This window comes from Protopterus annectens, chromosome 5.part0, assembly GCF_019279795.1.
Source record: "Protopterus annectens isolate FY-2018-M chromosome 5.part0, PAN1.0, whole genome shotgun sequence".
Lineage (NCBI taxonomy): Eukaryota > Metazoa > Chordata > Ceratodontiformes > Protopteridae > Protopterus > Protopterus annectens.
In genome coordinates, this window is record NC_056735.1 from 706,257,861 (window position 1) to 706,278,642 (window position 20,782).

The following is a 20,782-nucleotide window of genomic DNA, read 5'->3' on the forward strand; positions in this document are numbered from 1 at the left end:
AATTCAATAATATTAACAACATTTATCATGAAATGTGATGTTCTTGATGTATTCACATATCACTATATGGAGCACTTTAAAAAAGAGAATTTCCATACTGAACAACTAAACACAGTTATTAATTTTACTAATATTAAAAAGATACGAGAAGAATTAAAATCAGAGTTACAAAAGCCTATATCCTATAGGGAAGTTATTAATAAAATTAAAGAAGGGAAGACTAACAAAGCACCAGGTGGTATCGCTATGGAATTATGTAAACTTTTTCCCCCAACAATAGCCTCCATACTCCATAAAACTTTAATAGAGGTTCAAACAAATGCAATAAGTCCACCCTCTTGGAAATACTCTTTAATTACTCTGATCCTAAAAGAGGATAACACATCAAATCTATGCACCTCATATAGACCCATATCACTACTGAATAATGATTACAAGATATTCATGTCAATTTTAGCTAACAGAATTAAAATACCCTTATCTAAAACAATCAACAATGACCAAACAGGATTTATATTCAATAGACACATGCACAATAATATCAAGAGGATATTTGCTCTTATAGATTATGTAAATAAAGAAAATAAAGAGATACTTATAGTAGGTTTTGACATAGAGAAAGCTTTTGACTCTCTAAATTGGGATTATCTATTTATAATACTATCACTATTTGACTTCCCCCCTTGTTTCATTCACTTGTATGATCATTGCTGCAGTACCCTTAATTATATGGTTTATATTCTGAAAAAGATATAACAAACAATCAGCTTCCAAAGCTTGAGGGTACCTTCCATGCACCCAAACAATTAGTCAAGCTGAGCTAACTAAAATAAAAAAGTGCATTGGGCACCGAGCCCTGAAATGATCAATGCTAGGAAATTAAAAGCAGTGGTCCTCATCCTATCAACAAAAACATACAGAAATAAGGAGGATGCTACTGCAGCAGTGATCATTCAAACACCTCCTGTTGTTGACCATTAGAATCACTGCTGCAGTAGATTTATCTGTATGGGTACATTACCATAGCTTAGACTAAATGGGAGGAGGAAGGATGAGGGTCCAGGAACCCCTGGAGAATGATCCTAGCAAAGCCTATCCTAGACCTGGAAAGAACTCTATAATCCTTCTAGAATCCAATCCTTTCCAAAAAGTCAATTTCTCAGGCCTTGGTCGAATGAGTGTTGAGCCTGGATGGAATTATCTTGTTGTAATTATAACAAAAGTGTATTGCATGTGACCACAATTTGGAAATAGTCTGCTTTGAAACAGGTTGTCCTTTTTTTCACCTTCACAAAAAATGAACAACTGATTGGAGTTCCTGAAAGATTTTCTTCTGTTGGGATAGTACCCGAGTTACCTGTGGACATCCAAGATATGGAGTATAATTTCTCATTTCTCATTTTTAGTTTCTAGCAAGAAGACTGGGAGATGAATTAGCCTGGCTTAAAGTAAACTCTGATACCACTTAAGGCATAAAGGAAGGATTAGTTCTCAAGGAAATCCTATCTTTCTGGAAAATGAGCCAGAGGTGACTCATCATAAGACATTGCAACTCAGATACTCTTCATGCAGAGATCAGAGCACTCAGTAATGTTGTTTTCCATGCTAAGAACCTCAATTCAGCCTCATGAACTCATTCAAATGGAGCAAGAGTTAGTTTTTTTCTTACACAAAATTAAGGCCCAAGGAGAACACCCCTGTTTTCTAAGAGGCTTGATATGCAACATCTCTTTCAAAAACATTTTCATATGAGATTCCATTGAAATAGGGGGATTGTGGGCAGGCATGATGAATTGGCCAATAAATAAGCCTTGATAGAGGAGTAAGACAGGCCATAGGATAGTAACTCACACAGATATTGCAAACTGTAGCCCTGAATCGGTGCTGGTTAAATTTTTAGCACCACCTATAAAACCTTTTCCTTTTACTAATATATGACTTTCCAGTAGCAGGATTTCTTGCCTTCTTTAATACATTCTTCACATCCTCAGGAAATAGGAGCCTAAAAGGTATTAAGATTTTATCCTCCAGGCAGTTAGTTGCAGTTGTTTGGGGTTGGGATGTAACAAACATACCTTATCTAAGTAGGTCCAGTCTGTGAGGAACCTTGGGATAATTGCCCCATCCATTTCCAAAAGAAGGGCAAACTGCTATTGCCTGAGCAAGAAGGACGTCACAATGATCTTTAGAGAGTTCTTATAAAACTTTGTATATTAGAGAATGGCTGGAAAAGCATACAGGATCATTTCTGCTCAAGGAAAAGAAAAAAGCATCTGTCTTCCAGGCCTTCAATGAAGCCCTGGAGCAGAATTTTGTCAACTTGTGTTGTGAATAGAAGTGAAAAGATCAATTTAAGGTGTTCCCCATCAATAACCGAAAGACTACCTGATTCTGTTTCTATATGTGAAGGTCTGTTCTGGCAGTTTTGGTCTGATGGTATGTAATATGCTTCTAGAGTAAGATGGTACTGAAAAGCTACCTCCTGGGATACTATGGATTATCTGCACATAGGGTAGGATCTGGTTACCCCTGTTTGTTTACGTACCACAGTGGTATCAGTAAACACATGTAGATGTCCTAGAGACCTTAGGAGACTGAGAGAGTTGAGGGTTTATTAAGTGCTTCTATTTTATGTTTATGCACTTCGGACTGCCTTTTCTTTTCAAAAGACTCCCCACTTTTATCTCCATAGACACTGCTTCCCAAGCAAAGTCTGAGACATCTGTTGTAACATATTGTGCTAGAGCTGGAAAGATTAATGGGAGATTTGGATTCTGATAAATCTGATCTCTCTACAATAAAAAAAAAAAAAGAAATAAAAAATTCACCTTAAGATTGGAATCTGGAATGTCAGAAGATGTTGATGTTGAAACCATGCAGGTTTCAGATAGCACTGGATTTTTCTCTTGTCGAGACTTGCTGTGAACCTATCTGCCAAATAAAGCACTTCATAATTCACAAAGAACTAAGTATGTGTCCTTTCATTCATAGCATGAGGCAGAGCTGGTAACTATCCATTACTTCCTAAAAGAGGAACACAATCTCATCTACAAGAAATAAAGCAACCAAAGCCACAAAGGATAAAAGAAGATGAATGAACCTGGGCACCCAAAAATGTTCAGACATTCTACAGAATTAAGTCTAGCACCTACCCATGATCAAGTTACCAATATCAGCAAAAACATAAGTTAAGCACATCAGTAGTGCAACATATGATCTTAGTACCCACCCAAGTGATGTTAAGTTCAGAACTCACACTAGTCACTAGGTTTTGTAACTCTCAGCTTTGTTTCTGTCTGCCATGTCTACACTCTAGCCCTGACCTTGTGTCAACATGTTGCCCTGATGTATGTTGCTATCCATTTGACAGCACTCAGTGTTTTACTAGCTTTGAAAGCCAGTAAATCATTTCACACTTTTTTCTGTAGCTAGTAGTACATGTAGTGGTTAAAGCTCCATGAACTACAAAAAATTATAATCGGGTCTCCAGTCATAACCTTGTATTATGCTTCTCTCATGAGGTAAATTCCTTGGCATTCATGTTTCTCATAATAATGTGGTTATGATTGGAGACCTGCTAATAATCATCTATATTTTGTACTGCAGTTTACACCTTTATATAGAACTCAGATCAAAAGCATAACCTGTTTTCACAAAATAATTGTGGTTCCCTTTGAGATGAAGGTATTAAAAATTGTATGGTATCTGGCATGTAAAATGTATTTTCAAGCAAAAACTAAGGAGAAAAGAAGTTGCCATTTTCATTGTAAACATGAAGGTAATATAGAAGCAAGAGATGTGCATATCTAGAGTGGGATCCTGAAAAGTTTTACACCATAATACTCGGATTGTTTGGTGTAATTAAAGGGACAATGTAATTATGTTTTTGGAGTTTTTAAAGGGGCAATTTAACAAAGTCCATGCATAATAGTCATATGAATTGCAACACTGACTATGCAGATTTATAGATAACACACACACATGCACACAAACATACCGATATATATATATATATAGAGAGAGAGGGGAGATTGAGAATTATAATATGTGTATGGAAAGAAAGAAAACCTACTCTAACTGAACTTACAGTAGAAACTTTTTCTACACAACCACATAGATATTACTTGCTGGTAGAATGGACATGCATGCAGCATACTGTTATGGACACTTGTGGACATCAAATAGTTTTTTTAAGAGCACAGTAGGTCTATGAGCAACAGCTAATTATGAAGATATGTATTGCTGTCTACAAAAGGTGCCAGAAAAAGCATTAAAAAAGTAGGGGACATACTGTCCTTTACATATAGTGGTGTCCTACAGAAGTTACACAAATATAGACACTATCATATTATAGAGGTAGTATCTTCCATGCTAATATTCAACTTCAACAAACACATGCTAGGACCACTAGTTATGTGCATATTGAATACAGACCTAAAAATTGATACAGCTCAAATGATGTGATGTAAAATATATGAACACACCTTGGTAACAGGCAACTTTATTTTTTCTCCATGTAGTCGTAATCCCACATATGTGAGCAATTTATAATACTATAGACTTACATTATATACAGGCTAGCTGTCTGGCTGCCATGTTTTGCTCTTCAATACCATACTGTATATGACTAATGTATGCCATTAACATGCATGTTTCAGAATTTCTTGGACTAACAGCACTCAACATCATTGTCTGACTACCCTTTTTAAATCCACAAATACCTGCCAAATCCACAAGTTTTGCAGTGAAAGTCAGCTCTTTTGATGTAGAGGGATAATGTCTTTACCGTGGTCCAGGGAGCCTGGTTGCAGTTAATGGATCAAGCACCTGTAAGATCTTTTTGGGAAAGAGAGGAATGATGAGGCTATGCTTAATTATTTTACATCAGGGAAGGCATAGGGTTGACATGCTGGTGTAATGTAAGCCATTCTTGAAGTCTCAGTGAACCAAACCCATCAACAATGGCCAGAGTAGGTAAATGTGCTGGTAAAGAGGGGGTACCAAGCTTTTTCCTATAAGGTATGAAGACACTTAAAGTGATGCTCATGCCTAACAGCTCACAGTGGTCTTCTGAATAATGCTAGTACAGAGGTGGTTGGGCTAGGGGCTTCCTATACTGTCTAAGCACTAATCTCTATGAAGAGCAGTGCTGGCTCCCAAACTCACTCTTCTCCTGTATCCTGTGTTCACCAGCTGGTGAATGTGGACTTTGCTTTATCTCTTTTGTGCCATCTTTTTTCCATATCAGCTATGTACATATCTTGAGAAAATACTGTTTACTGAACGTAAACATAAATAAAGATCATTAAATTAATAATCAAAAGTGTAATTGGCGACATCATTTTAGCTGTAGGTTGACTGTTAGCAATATTCATTTCACTTGTGGAGTCAACACTGGGTACTTATATGGTATGTGCATGCATAATATATTGTACTCCAGTATAGTGACATCAAAGTATAGTATAAATACATAGTATAGAAATTATGTTAACATAGCATGTAAATATATCTAACAAGGATTTATGGGTAATATGCAAACTATAGTTGAACACACCTCTATTGCACCTATGCATCCAGATATAGAAGGTCCAAATAGACTTATGAGTTATACTTCTTTAACATTGCACTGCCTGCCAAAACAACTTAAGCTAAAGAGGCAGAAGAAAGAACTAAATAACACAGCAGATGAAAACAGCAGTGTGTTTCAACAATAATTACTACAGGAGAGATACAACAGCAATACAGCAGCAGAAAATACCTGTAACCAATATCTCCATTAATTGTACAAATATCTTAAGCAACACTTTGCTGCCTGGAATGTATTGTAATGCTATGTAGTTGCTACACTGTCTAGTAAACATAATGCATACTAAACACTTTATATTACTTGTATATAACACTGGTGTCAGTGCATTGTTTAGTACATGGTTACTGTAATGTAATAATGTACACTTTAATGCAAGTATGCACAAGTATTTATGGGCAATTGGGTAAATACATTACCCAATATAACTACAACAGTGAAATGCAGTTAGAGAAGTTTCAGACACAAATAACTACATTTTGCCAGCATGACAAATCCATTCATAATAGGGGGTAATATAGATTCTGCTGCTACTCATGAGTAGTATGTGAGTGTATTGTTACAGTTTCATAATCCATCAAAGTACTAGTATGTGGGAACCATAACTGACTAGCTGTTACACATTGACTAACTGCACAAAATGTCCTCAGACTATCCAGAGTATGACATGCTAACAGATGACAGCTCTATGTGTATCTTGGTGTGACCCTGCCCCATTCTACTTTGCAAAGTCTTCTTTTCTGCAGTTACTGTCACTCTGGGGTTAAGTCCTGAATCATACGCATGTTCCGCTCTAAAAGTTTTGTTTTTGCAAATCCGTATCATTGACTCTGCTGACTTTTGTGGGTGTGTATTTTGTTTAAGATCTACTGTTTCTGATAACATGTTATTGACTACAATTCAGGTGACTAACCCACCTGCATTGTGGTCACCAACTGGGAAGAGGAGAGTACAGGTGGACAAGTAAAGCCTTATAATTCCTCTCCTCTGCCAAGTCTTATAGGTGCCAGGACTGCATAAATGGACACAAGTCTAGGTCACTGTCAGGACATCATCCTTGTACATCAATGAAGTTGGCTTGTGCTACACAAAGTAGGCAATACAGTTACATGTGTAGAACCAGAGGCATGCAGAGTTTGGGAATGGCTCACTTTGCATGCAATACAAAGTGTGTCACAAATTCTAAGACATAAGTGAGAATAAGTGAGATAGGGAAGGCACTTAAAAAAATCTGTGCATTCAGCAAATATAATGCACTACTTAGAAGTCAACTGCTGTTGACACACCTAGCACATATGTTATTAAGATTTCTTCCAAAAGCAACACCATCTATGAGGAGTAAAACTGGAGTACAGTCAAAGGGAAGGAACTTCTTGATAAAGATGGTGGTCAAATGTAGCAGCAAAACAAAAAAAATTGTGAAACTATAATAAACTAAAACAAATTGCATCTTATGTGAATTTGTGTGTTATGTGGCAAGTAATGCCCAGAATTTATTACATTGCTGCAAATTTTAAATATATTTAAAAGGCAAAGGATAACAGGCAAGCAGGGACTGATGAAATCAAATATAGTAATCTTTATAATGAATTTAGAAATTATAGGATGGAGGTTAAACAAGTTTTGAATTGACATCAGATTTGTAAATGCTATATACTGTTTCGATTTAATGACTCTACTGATTCTCCTTGAAGGCATTAGCCATGGTGCTAGATTCTATCTACGTTTTAAGAAAAACAGACTGAACCTTCATGTACTTTTATTATTTTTAATTATAAGTGCATGAAAAGAACTATTAACTGTTTTTTCTTTTTCATGTAACAGATTAAACAAAAGCTTTGTACAAGTCATGTACTTGAGTGCATGTCTGCTAATTCACTGTTCAAAAATTAAGCTCCACAAATGACTAGAATGCGTTCCAGAATGGTTTAAAATTCTTTTATGATAGTATCAGTCACTGATGACAAACATATTTGGCTGTGCTATTGCAGCATTTAAATAGAAATGGTCTAGCAGTTCTTCATATGGGAAGAAGCATGTACGGTCACATGACCTTCCCCAAGGTCACACAAAAGGTATATATAATTAGAAGTGGTTTAGGGGCTTCTAGCCCCCCTACCACCTAGCCGTCATATATATCAGCTCTGAGGTTGCACAGCAGCTCCCCAGTATATTTTCAGTTCTGTCAGTATTTCGTGGTTATATGCTTTGCAGTTTAGATATTTTGTAGTTTAGATATTTTGTTGTTGATATTCTGACTGTTGATCATATGCTGGTTTAGATAATTTTAGATACTTCTATATGTATATGCAACAGATGTGCGAGAAGCACAGCCGTACATTGAGGGAATGGATCAGCAAAACCATGGTATTAAAAATAAATACTTTAAAAATGAAACAGGCATAACAGCACAGTTTGGAATTTGTGTTTTTAAACCATTCTTCATTGTGTCTGCATTCATATGAAGCGCATATAACAAAGAGTATCATATAAAGATAGAAGGCAGACAGGTTTCCAAAGCAAAGGTGCTTGAATCATGTTTTCATGCTCATTTATCTTTTCGGAATTGCAATGTAGCAGTGGAGACAGCAGTTTCCCTTAAACCGTAATTTTCACTTTCTCCATTGAGTTACGTCTTCAATGTTAGGGTTGCATTGGTGAAAAATCATAAAAAGGGGTTCTGCACCTTATAAAGTGCTATTTATGAAGATTTGTTAAATGCTGGCCTGTTACCGCAGCTATCTCAGCTCAGAAGGGAACCTTTGCTTTTCATGTAGATCATATAAACACAATGCCATTTTTATAAGTGTTCAAGACATGGATGTCAAGAGATTCATCACTAAAGTGAAGCTTGAGAGGTATATCTTGGCTTTCATGTGGAGAACACATAATAACTGGGGGTTGAGTTTGGAGAGATGGGACATAATTCTTGGTAGTGTATGGGGCTTTATTTACTCATATATTCTACAAGGAGAAAAATGCAGAATCACTAAAATTTACAGGTTTGAAAGTTGTAAAACACTTACTGCTCCAACCCAGGCAGCTACCACAGAAGAGCTGCTGGAAATTGTTGGATGCTTCATTTACACTTAAAAAAAGTCAAAATGAAATGTTAAACAGCTTTGCATCTCTCTTCTGTGGTGACCTCTGAAAGTCACCAGTGCTCTAGCATGAGACTAGAGCTTAACAGCAAGTTTGTTAAGCACCTTTTTGATGTCACGAAGTGCTTAACAATCCTATATTTTCCCCAATTTTGGAATGTAATTACAGCTCTCTGTGCAGTGTAACTATCTTAAGAGACACCTTATTTTGCAATGCTTGTTTAATATCTAAATGGACAGCTTTACCTTTTAACATTCTTGTGATTATTGGCATAAAAGAAAGTGAGCCAATATGAAGCCAGTCGTATAGATGTGATATTACTGTAGTAAAATTTATAGGTAATTACCTGTAGGTGTCCCTCTATGACTGGTAAAAGGACCATAATCCTGATAATTTCTACAAATAAGCCTAATTTGAATAATTATGTAAAAAAGAAACAAGAATTACACTTTGTAGGTCTAAACAGTGGAATATGTTTTTCAAGGTGTATCCATATCAGGAAATGGTTACTCAGATATGTACAGTATGAATTACACAGCAATCTAGACTTTTCTTCTTTAAATAATGTAAGCATTTTGTATGCTAAGATTTCTTTTGTAAGAGTTTGTAATCCTATTTTTTGCAATCTGCAGCATACAATTATTTTGTTGATGTTTTCAGATGGACAGAAGAGGAAGAAATCTTTGAGAAGAAAACTGGACTCATTAGGAAAAGAGAAAAATAAAGACAAAGGTAATTTGCTTATTTATATAAATGGTAGCTGATACCAAGTGTTAAAACTAAACAATCTTTCTTAATATTAATAACCAAAAAAGACCACCGATTAATTATTTGACTAATCCTGTTCTGCTGAAACAGCGTTTACATAAATTTATGTTTATTTTCTTTGCATTCCATTTAACAATTATTTACTTTCATCAGAATCCTCTATTAACACCACCCTAGTTCTTTTAAAGTAAAACTCTTCTTTCTTCTCCACCTTCTTATTTCTTACTTACATCATACTAACCTCTCCTTTACCTGCATTTTGCCCCTTTCTACTCTCATACTGAAACTCTTTTGTTAAATATTGTAAATATTTATAAGTTATTTATATGCAACAGCACAAACCTACATCTAAACTAATAGGCAGTTGAAATTTATACACAGACACATACATATATGCATACACTTTTTTAACTGCCTAATGTCTGTATGTAAGGTTACATTATTTGTCAGTTTACTCTCTGTACTGTACTGCTTCTTGAGTACTCGCAATATAATTTGTATGAACTATTATGAAACAGGTAATACTGATTGCGAGTGTATTTTCTAACACTTGGAGATCTTCTCCAAGAGCCTATGCTGATTATACCCGTTTGGCCAGCTTTGTGAACAAAACAAAACAAAATAAATACAGTTATGTTCAGCAAATCACAAAATACATCTTGAAATGTATTGCATGTTTTCTACATAACTTGGACTTTATGAATATGCTGTGAATTTATACATGACTTTGGAGGCTTCAAAATGTTTTCTGATCCAAAAATCTGTTAGTAAGATTTTAATCAGCAGAGCATTGTGACTATAGAGGTTCCTGTTTTAATATAAAGAAAGAAAAGACAAGCCTCACAACTCTCTATATTTTAAGTGTAGTTTTGGTAGTTTTGGGAAATAAACTCTGAAATTGCTTTTCTTAGAGAACCTCCCTTTCCTCTAAGGTACAGTACTCTTGGGCATAGTAAATATATATAAATATATATATATATATATATATATATATATATGGATTCACTTTAGAAGCTCGAAATTCTGTATTTCGAGCCATAAAGTGGAATCATGAGAACAGCGAAAGTTCAGAAGAGCGAAATTCAAAATCATAAATACCGGCAGTTTTGAATTTTGTGCTTCTGAGGTTTCCCTGTGGTTATGGATTCAGGTAAGTGTGTGTTAAGGATTTTCATGTGTGTCAGTGTGTTTTGTTGCTGTGATGTGTGTGTACGAGAAGAATGTAGCTTGTGTGGTGGTGTTTTGTGTGTGTTTGTGTGTAGTGCGACTTCGGTGTGAGAATATTTAAGCAGGGGGGGGTGCAGGGGGGCTTGCCCTCCTGTTTTTATGTAGTACTGAGCTTGTGTTTGTGTGTGGGGAGGATGGTGTGTGTGTGTGTGTGTGTGTGTGTGTGTGTGTGTGTGTGTGTGTGTGTGTGTGTGTGTGTGTGTGTGTGTGTGTGCAGCAGAAGTACGAAATTCAAAATCTCCGGTGTGAGAGATTTTGAATTTCGCGGTTCTGAATTTTCGTGATTTCAAAAATTTTACTTTATAGCTTCGAAATACTGAATTTTGATATTTCAGTATTTTGAGGATATAAAGTGAATCCATATATATATAATGAGAGAAAGAGAAATATGAGTCGCATTTCTTTCATTGAGAAGTTGTTTCTTCAAACTTGGAAAATTAACTGATCAAACATTAACAGTTTTTCCCTGAGTAAAATCACAAATCAGTAGAGATTGGGTGTCTTGCCTTTCCCTATTGTAGTATGATCTTGGAGTTGGTGTTGATATATATATATATATATATATATATATATATATATATATATATATATATATAGATATATATGTATACATATATATATATATATATATATATATAGATATATATGTATACATATATATATATATATATATATATATATATATATATATATATATATATAAAAATTATGGATCAAGGACTATTGAACATAAGTTTAATAGTCTGAATCCACAACCACCGAACACACTTTAATGAAAGTGCTTTCACCTGAAAAGCTCTTTTGTTAAAGTGCATTAAAAAACAAAAAAAAAACAATAAATCTACTTTTATGCAGGGGGCAAGCCCCACTGCACCCCCCACACCCCCTACTTTAATATTCTCACTCCGAGATCGCACTACAGTGAGGAAAATGGAATATTCCCTTATCTACACCGTAGTACAATCTCCGCAACAGTCATCCCCCCCCCCCCGACTCCCTCTAGCTGCAGGCATACTTCCGGGAAAATGCTTTTTCATTAAAAAGCACTTCCACGGAAGTATGCCCAGCTGTTTCTGCTTCGGTGAAAAGTTCCTTTGGGTATCAGTACCAATCCCATATATATATATATATATATATATATATATATATATATATATATATATATGGGTGTATTTTCTTTCACCAAATTTACACTTAACCGAATTTCAAAAGAACAATACTGCTTGTACAAAAGATGAACTTTATGAAACTTCAGGTCACTGACAGTCACAGGGTAAGTAAACACTTGGCCACCAGGACAAAACAACTAACTGGAACAAATTTAAACCCATCTGAGTGGGGACCTTCACCCCCCACCCCTCCAGTGTGGGGGGCTGAACCCCCACATCCCCTCTAACTAAATATACCATTTCCAAGATCACACTACACAGGAGAAAAGGGCAAAATTCACATGGTTGCCAAATGGCTACTTACACTGTGAATACCTGAAGGGAGTTAGGAGGTTTTGCAAAATTTGTCTTTCATATAAGTGGTCTAGTTGTTTTGTAATTCAGTTAAATGTAATTTTGGTGAAGGAAAGTAGACTCATACATATCTGTACATACATATATATACATATATAGATATATAAACATATATATATGTATATATATATATATATATATATATATATATATATATATATACACACACACAAATGCACACACACACACACACACACACACACACACACACACACACACACAAACACACATATATATATCTATATATATATATATATATATATATATATATATATATATATATAAATATATGTGTATATAGATTTTTTTAACAGGGAGTGTGGGACTTTGTTTTGATGATTAAACATTTGTGTTTTTGTGGTTTGGTGTTTTGACATTTCCATATAATGTCATACATCCACATATGGGTATTCTTAAAATAATCTAAGTAGCAAAATATCAACAAAATCTAACTGCATCCAAAGCCAAGCATTTTACAAGGGTGGGGGGGACAAGCCCACCTGCAACTAATACATCCATTTCTTCTTATATATACCAACCCTGAAGTCACATAGCAGTGTCAAAAAGCATAAGCCCCTAGCCTAGTATAATTTTGATTTTGTTGATATTTTATGTTTAGACATGTTTGAGTTTAGATATGTTTGTGTTGAGATATTTTTCGATGGCTAATTAATTGAAAACAAAAGGTCGGCATATACAGATGCAGTAAGTATTTTTTGTGAATATATTACTCTTATTCATATAATGTATATAGCACATTTTTTAATGTTAGTGATGAATTAATATTACATTTGATAATTTTATTTGGTCAGCTGCCACTTTTACATGAATTTGATTGGTGAACTTGGAATTTAAAACACCTTTGGTGATGATTTGCACTTTAGTCCTGATGAAATCTAACTTGCTATAAATGAAAGAGCTTAACTAAAGTGAATCAAACATTGTTTTTAAACTTATTTGCCTTGTTTCCTTTTATGTTAGTGGCATTTTCATTTATGGTGGAATTGTCTGTTTCCTGTAGCTATGGTCGTTTCAAACTGAAGGCATTTGGTGATATTACTTTAGTTATTGTCCTTCTGTTTTTGGATTTAGGTGTAATAGATCGACAATCCCTGGGTGAGGGAATATTCCCTCTCCCCTGGGACTGTGTGACCTTGCAGTTAAAATACATAATTTGCAGGGATTGTGGGAGTGCAGGGAGGCTTTCCTCCACTGAAAAAAACTATATATTTTTTGAAGGCAGTGAGGGTTATGCTCATGCATGCATAAGTGAAACATCAGCATTTCCACTGTTGACTTTTTGTGGTTGAAGTTTTTGCTGGTGACATTGTGATGTGTCAATGTAATTCAGTAATTATATATGTGTGTGCATGTATGGGTGCAGGGGAAACTGGTGTTTCTTGGGCATCAAAGTTGCTTTCTTAAAACTAGGAAAAACAAAAACATATCTATGTATATATATATATATATATAGCTAGATAGATACAGATGAAGATATATAGATATATATGTATGTATATGATATATGCACTTTTCAGTTTTACACAAGCGGTTCATTTCTTCTCATTGCTATTCTGGTGACTTTTACCCCCCGACTGGAAGTAACTAATTGCCTCTTTTCCCATCCCTCTCATTTTCTTTTGCTTTAGAATATGTTCTATCCACCTCCCCTTTGTGGTACTTGCCCTTAGTTTTCCAGTTTCTGACTATTAAACTCTTCACCTCCTCTGCCTTTAGTCTTCTTGCCTAAATTTCTTTTACTTCCGAAGTGACTCTTCATTTCCTACACCCGACAAGCAAAATTTCTATGAATGTCGTCCCTCTTTTCCCTATATAGTCATCCAAATTTCCAGAGCTTCTGTCCAGATCTTTTGTGCCTAGGTATACAACCAGAACATGTGTTTCATTCCTCCCACTTCTGTCAAGCACCTCTGTTATCCTTAGTCTGTTTTCCTTCCCTCATTGTATAAGCTTTTAGATGTGTGATACCATCTGTGCAACACTATTAATAACTGATCTCCCATCCATGCACTTTCTTCATCTCTGATGTTATTTTCTGGAATTTTCATCATTTACCTTCCCTAGTATGCCACTATTTACCCCCTCCCATCATTTAAGAATCCCTTTCTTTGTGGCTTCTTCTACTTTCTCCGGAGGTGTTCATAAATCATTCTGCTTTTAGCATTACCCTGTTTTCAGATCTCCCATGAATCCATCCTTTCTCTCCTCTCTCCTGTCTTTTCTTTCCTTTGATTTCTGCTTTTTCCTTCTTTTCTGCCCATTTTCATTCGATCTGGTGCCTGTTAACCATTCATTTTGTGGTAAATCAAACTCCTGTATTATTCATGTGGATTTTGAACTGCCCTTTTCTACATTACTTCCTGCATTCCTCTTAACCCCTTTTTATTCTGTTTTTTTATGTGTTTCTTCCCTATAAAAGTGTCCAGTTGCCTTAATTTCATGTGGCTGTTTCTTTCCCTTTTCTCCATGTCATGTTGCCCTATCTCTTTAGTGCCTCCTCATTCATTATTTTGTATTTTGCTCTCCATCCTGTTTTCCATCTCTTCCCTTGCCTTCCAGTCTCTCCTTTACTGTCTATCTGCCAAAGTAGGTTATACACTAAGGCCTGCATGGGTATGTGTGGGAGTCCCCAGCTCCTTTTTTCCCAACTCAGACTTGTTTTTTTTTTACATGCTTTTCTCTTTCCCTTTCTTTGTATACCATTCCAAGTCTTTCTGTAATTTTCCTAGTGTGGTCTCTATTGGGTCCACTGGCAGGGTTCATAGTGCATGCACTATATCTGTGAGAATCATCATTTTAATCATATTGATGCAACTTAATTGTGTGCATATTTTATTTCTTCACCTTTCCAGTATCCCTGAAGTTTCCATTTCTCCTCTCCCCTTCTCCAAAGTGTTTTGTATTGCATCACTTCATGTGTGTCTTATATATGCCCACACATATTAGAGGTAATCCCTCTTCTGAATGTGTCCTACTCCTCCCTTTCCTTGTCCATCTTCTAGCCTCACCTCCACTGTCTTTTTCTGCTTGCATCTAAGCCCTGTGGCCCTTTTAAACATTTCTAAGACTGGTATCATTTCTAATTTGGCCATGTCAATATTCTCTGACATATGCATCAGTCATCTGCATACATTAGCAACCTTGATTGTATTCTTTTTCTTGCCTCTAGTTGTTCTAAATTTACCTCACTTCAATTGAAAGCTCTTTTGTGACTAGTGCAAAGAGCTCTGAGGAGGGAGGACACTCCATTCTGGTCCTCTTCCCTATTTTGATTGCCGTGGAAGCTCAGGTTTGCCATTACTAATATTTCTGGCTCATTATACACTGCATTTATCAGTCCTATAACATTTTCTCAAATTTTCATTTTTTTTCTAGTATTTCCCAGAGGAACTGGGACATCTACTATGTTAAAGGCCTTAAAAGTGTCAAAAAGGCCATCTCTGACAGTCCCACCACTTTGCTCTTGTCTGCCTATAAACCTTGATAGTGGCTGTAACAAAAGAAGATACTGCCAGCCCACTAGCTGGAATTTTGTAAATAATTAAATGTCATTGGTGAATATCAGAATGATTTATACAAGATGCTCATGTTACAAATGTATTAGAACTGCATGCCATGTGTTTATCAAACTGCTTGCACAGACATGTGTGTTGAAAATGTATTTGCAAAGAGCTGTTTGAAATGTAACCCCAGGGTGCTCTACAGGAAAAGAACAGAAATGTGCATGCACTATTGTAACTGTTAAATGTATACAGTTTAAAAACAGAAACTGGAATATAGGAGGTTAACATCAGTCTAGTAAACTTTAGAAAAATACCTGAAATTAAATTACTTTATAGCTAGGCCATAAAATATGGTATCTTACAGTTTTCACTACAGCAACAGACACAATGTCTGTACTAGGAAACTTTCTGTATTGTCCTTAGGGTGAAGTAACTACTTGTCTTGAAGGTATGAAGGAATGCACTTATTTTATGACTTCCTGTTTATGTAGTTTTGCAGGTAGATGCTAAATGCTACCAGCTGCCATCAATGGTTGTTTTGGGCCTGGAAACTAAAAGTCAGATGACAAGAAATGATGTCATTCTGCAAGCTATTGTCTTGTTCTTTTATTATTTATTATTAAATATATTTAAACCTTTCATTGCAGCTGATCTGTGTAGAGCTATTTAAGTTTTGAGAGTACTTGCTTATTTATTTGGTGACACTGTGTGGGTCATTCCTAATAGCCTTGCTCTTGGTCAAACTACCATTTGAATTAGTATTGATATTACACAATAAGATTGGACACCAGTTGTTAATGGCTGTAAAGGTGTGTGTGTGTGTGTGTGTGTGTGTGTGTGTGTGTGTGTGTGTTTGTGTGTGTGTGTGTGTGTGTGTGTGTGTGTGTGTGTCTGTGTGTGTGTATGTGTGTGTGTCTGTAAATCAAACCTCAAAGAGTGTGTGTGTGCCAGCTACTTGGGCAGGGACACAAAGCACTGGTTTGACAGAGAGGGTGCTGGAGGTCTTGGCTTGGTCACTCAGCTGAGATCTCAACTCTATAGCTGTGCCAGTGGGGAGTCTTACTGGAGTTCTGGAGAAAGGTAGACAAACCAGCCCTGGACTTACTGTGCTTTTGTCTGCTCCTAAGGGAAATTGCACTTGATGCAGAGAGCTGCATCTGGAAATACTGTGTGTGTACTTGTCATCCTCCCAGTGTATGCCCCCCACTGTTGCCAGGGTCTATACTAGATGAACAAATGATTAAAATGTTGAGTACAACATGCTCAACACACTTTAATCAATCATTCATCTAATCAGAAGCTGAAAATGCTGAAAATAGGAGTTCCAAAAACTATTACGTGGCCATGTCACTGAATTTGACTTCTGACGTCAATACGCTAACCTGTCTTGAATGGCAAGGTAAGCAAATTCTTTCCTTGTGAAAGAATTTGCTTTGGCATTACAGGGAAATTGCCTTTTCTCTAATGTCGAGTGATCTTGGGCTTGGTATATTTAGTTAGGGGGGATGTGGGAGGGGTGAAGCCCCCCTCTCCTAGAAAGCAGAAGAGTGTTTTTAGCTATGAAAAGTTTGAAATAATGTGAGCGAGTAGGTGTGTGTGTGTGTGTGTGTATATATTGGTAGTTTGTATATGTCTTGTATGTCAGTACAGGGAATGTGTTAGCCAAACAAAATCTTTCAATTACCTGATTTTCAGCCACTTCAGTTTCTGATTATATGAAGTTTGATTAAAGTGTGTTGAGTATGTTGTACTTGACATTTTAATTGTACGTTCATCTAATATAGAATCTGTTGCCAGTGGTGTGGATTGAGGCTCCTTGATTACTAGTCCAGTGGTGGGGCATCACAGTGGCCACTGATTAATTTCTGTCCTTCTTCCCTTCACAAAACCTTCCTAACCTCTCCTATGTTATTCTAAGCAACATCTCATCTAGTTTCCTGGCTAGCACATTCACATTACCTTGAGGGCTATGTTTGTTAAGGAGTCTGTAATCCCCTGCTTCCATCCTATCTTCTCCCAGCCTTTGTGATCACCACTACACTGGTTCCTTTCATACTCCTCATTCATAACTGCCTATATTGCCCCTCCGTCTCACTTGTAAAAATCTACTGAATATCTGTCTTGGCCACCTACCTTTCTGATTTTCATTGCCTCTGTGCTCTCCTCCATTATGAATTTTTCATTCAGCTTTGCCCTCTGTATTCCTTCTACTAGATACCCCTCTCCTTTGTCTGAGACGTTCCAATGGACTTCCTTTCACTTTTCCTGTTCCTGGTATATTTGTTGGTAGCATTCCCTAAAGGAGTGTGTCTTCGATGAGCTCTCCCTGTTTTTCTCCTAATGCTTGTTACTTCTCATTCACCTTTTCCTTTTTTGTACTTCCTTGCTAGATGTTCCTCCTGTTCCTCTCTGGTTATCCTGCAGTAGTCCTTCCAGTATTATTGCTGTACTTACACTGCAGTTGTTACCTTTTCTTCTAGTTTAGTTTATATTACTGCTTCCTCTGTTCTTAGTGCTTCTCATTCTGTGTTGCTTTTCCACATTTCCCTTTGCACACTGCTTAATTCTCTTTCCAGTTTTGTTATCACCTCATCTTTCTTTCTTTCCAGCCATCCCCCTCTCATGATTTTATCCTAGCTGCTGCTTTGACTATTTTCTAGTGGTATTTCCACAATTCTGTCATCTATAGCATTCTCCTCCACTGTCTTTGCTATTAGCTTTTGTAATTGTTGTTTCTTTCTTGATCTTTGCACATGTAGCTCACCCATCTCCATCCTGACCCCTCCTCATATTGCTTCTTTCTCTCTCTCTCTCTCTCTGTTTTATTGTCTTTGCTACAACAGCATGATCTAATATATATTTCTCTTCTCCTGTATTTTTATCTCCACCACCATTTTTAGCATTTACTTTTTTCCTAGTATTTTGACCAGTGTGCTGGCTTGAGTCAAGCAGTTTCTGGTAAATGTGAACTCTCCCTTTTTGGGCTGTTTTTCCTTCCATGTATCCTTCCAGTCTCCTTCATTCATCTTCCATTCTAAGTCTGTGTTCATTGTTATACTGTACTCTCTTTTGCCAAACAGCCTGCCGTTCTTGGGATCTAGTTTGCCATTTATGTCCCCTCCAGTGATTTCCTTTCCAACCCTTTTTATCTGATTCTATTCTTCAAATAACCTGCTGTGAAAGTCCTCTGTATCCTTTTAGGGGCATAGAGATTCATTGTTGTGCATCTCTTTCCATTTATTCTTCCTTTACGAATGCCACATCTCCTCTCTCTACTTTTCTCAGCCCTTCCAGGGACATATAATTCCTTTCTGAAAAGGATGACCGCTGGCTTCTTGCTACCTCCTAGTTTATTGTGTTTCTGCACTGGGGTACTGTAGACACATAATCTTCCCTCCTTGTTTTGCCTTCTACTACCACATCTTCTTTCATCCTGCTCATTCTGCTGTGTATATTTTTCCTTTTGAATGGGTACAAAGCCCTGCCCTCCCCATACTCCAGCTTACCACTTTCAGTCAGTGCTCATTCGTTTTGTTGCCATTGGTTTTGTACCTCCCAACTGCCCCCTCATTGCTGCCTTTGACTGGCTCTACTCTACTCTCCTGGGATTCACTGTTAAGCCAGACCTTCTGGCATTTCACCTTTGCCTATAATCAGACTCCTCCCACACTCCCATACAGTTGGATTTGTCATACTCCAGCCTGCAATCTGCGCATCTCTGGACTTAGATCAATCACCGTTTCCTTTTTTCCCAGTTCTTTTGCCTTCTATATATTGTTTGCTTCTGTTTATGTCTTCCTTTTGCTGTATTTGCTACCTGTTTCTTCTAGACTTGTTCCTACATTTGTTGCAGTTTCTTGCTTTCCGTTTCACTCTGCTCTAATACATTGCAGTTGAATCTACAATTTGTATTTCCGTTATTATTTCTTTCTTTGCTTCCCTCATTTTTCATTCAAGCATATCATAATGCCTTTGCCAGCTGTTTTAAGAGAAATTATGAAAGTTGGTCTATTATAGGGAAGATGATCTAGCAGTAAGTTGCCTATCTGTGCCCCTTCCTTTTACCAAGTACATTTCTGTTACTGTCAGAGCACAGTGTATTACAAAAACTTCTCATTTACCCCCCTTTTGTCCTGTCACTTCCTTAATCTTAGTCTGTTAGTTCTTTTGACATTCAGTCATGACACAATGTCTGCATAAAATAGAGTTTACTGAGAACATCCACTCAGTTTTTTTTTTTCTCTTGCAGCACTGCATCTCATTTCTTCTGTCATATCTCTCTGCAAGCCCAGGCTGCCCACTTTGTCATGGCCTCTCTCCTCTTAGCCTCACAAGCTCTGATTTCCTTGCCACTTTTTCAATTTGCTTCTCTTCCTTCTTCCCTCCTTTGACCCGCTCAGTCTGTTCAACACCTTGGTGGTCCAGCACTGAGCAGCTGAATTCCCTTTGACTTAATTTGCAAATTTTGCTTGTATGTTTTTCTGCTTCTTTTATTTCTTTCCCTATAGCTGCTGCATTTACTTTCAGATTCTCCACTTTTGGTGGATTTCTGCTTTAATTAGATTAATTTTCTTCTTACTGTAGCTTTTTTATGCACTCTCCTCATATTTCATTTGTCTCCATTTCTGTTGTCTGCTATGCCAAGTATCTTGTCTGTACTACTTATCTAGCCAATGTCACTTTGTGTGCATTTGTTTAATTCCTCCTTAGTTATTTTCCTCACAGGTTCATCCACATCGCATCTTCTCTGTGATGTTTGCAATTGTACCTCCTCTCTGGACCTTTGCATGTTTGAATGCCTCTCCATTTCTGATAGGATATTTACATTAATTTTATTGTGTATGTTGCTCAAGCTTCTGCTGTGCACTATCTCTGTAACAACATTTTGTGCTTCTACCGATCTATAGAATTTGCAATGGTTTTCCTTCTGTATTGCTAATAAGATAGCAGGATAGATAATCTATGCAAAAAATATTGGGCTTTCAGTGGCCTCAACAAGTCAGCCATCTTTATTGTTAGCTTATGCAGTGAATCTATATAATACTCCACCATTT

The 20,782-nt window shown here is 36.6% G+C and overlaps 1 protein-coding gene across 2 annotated transcripts in view; it reads left to right on the top strand.

Moving 5' to 3' along the window:
* ARHGAP6 (Rho GTPase activating protein 6) overlaps window positions 1-20,782 on the top strand; it is a 1,747,989-nt gene that overhangs the window by 1,213,835 nt on the left and 513,372 nt on the right. For both annotated transcript variants that reach the window (XM_044072553.1, XM_044072552.1), the window contains exon 3: window positions 9,347-9,418. In XM_044072553.1, coding sequence (XP_043928488.1) covers window positions 9,347-9,418 — 72 coding nt within the window. The remainder of the gene's footprint in view (window positions 1-9,346; window positions 9,419-20,782) is intronic.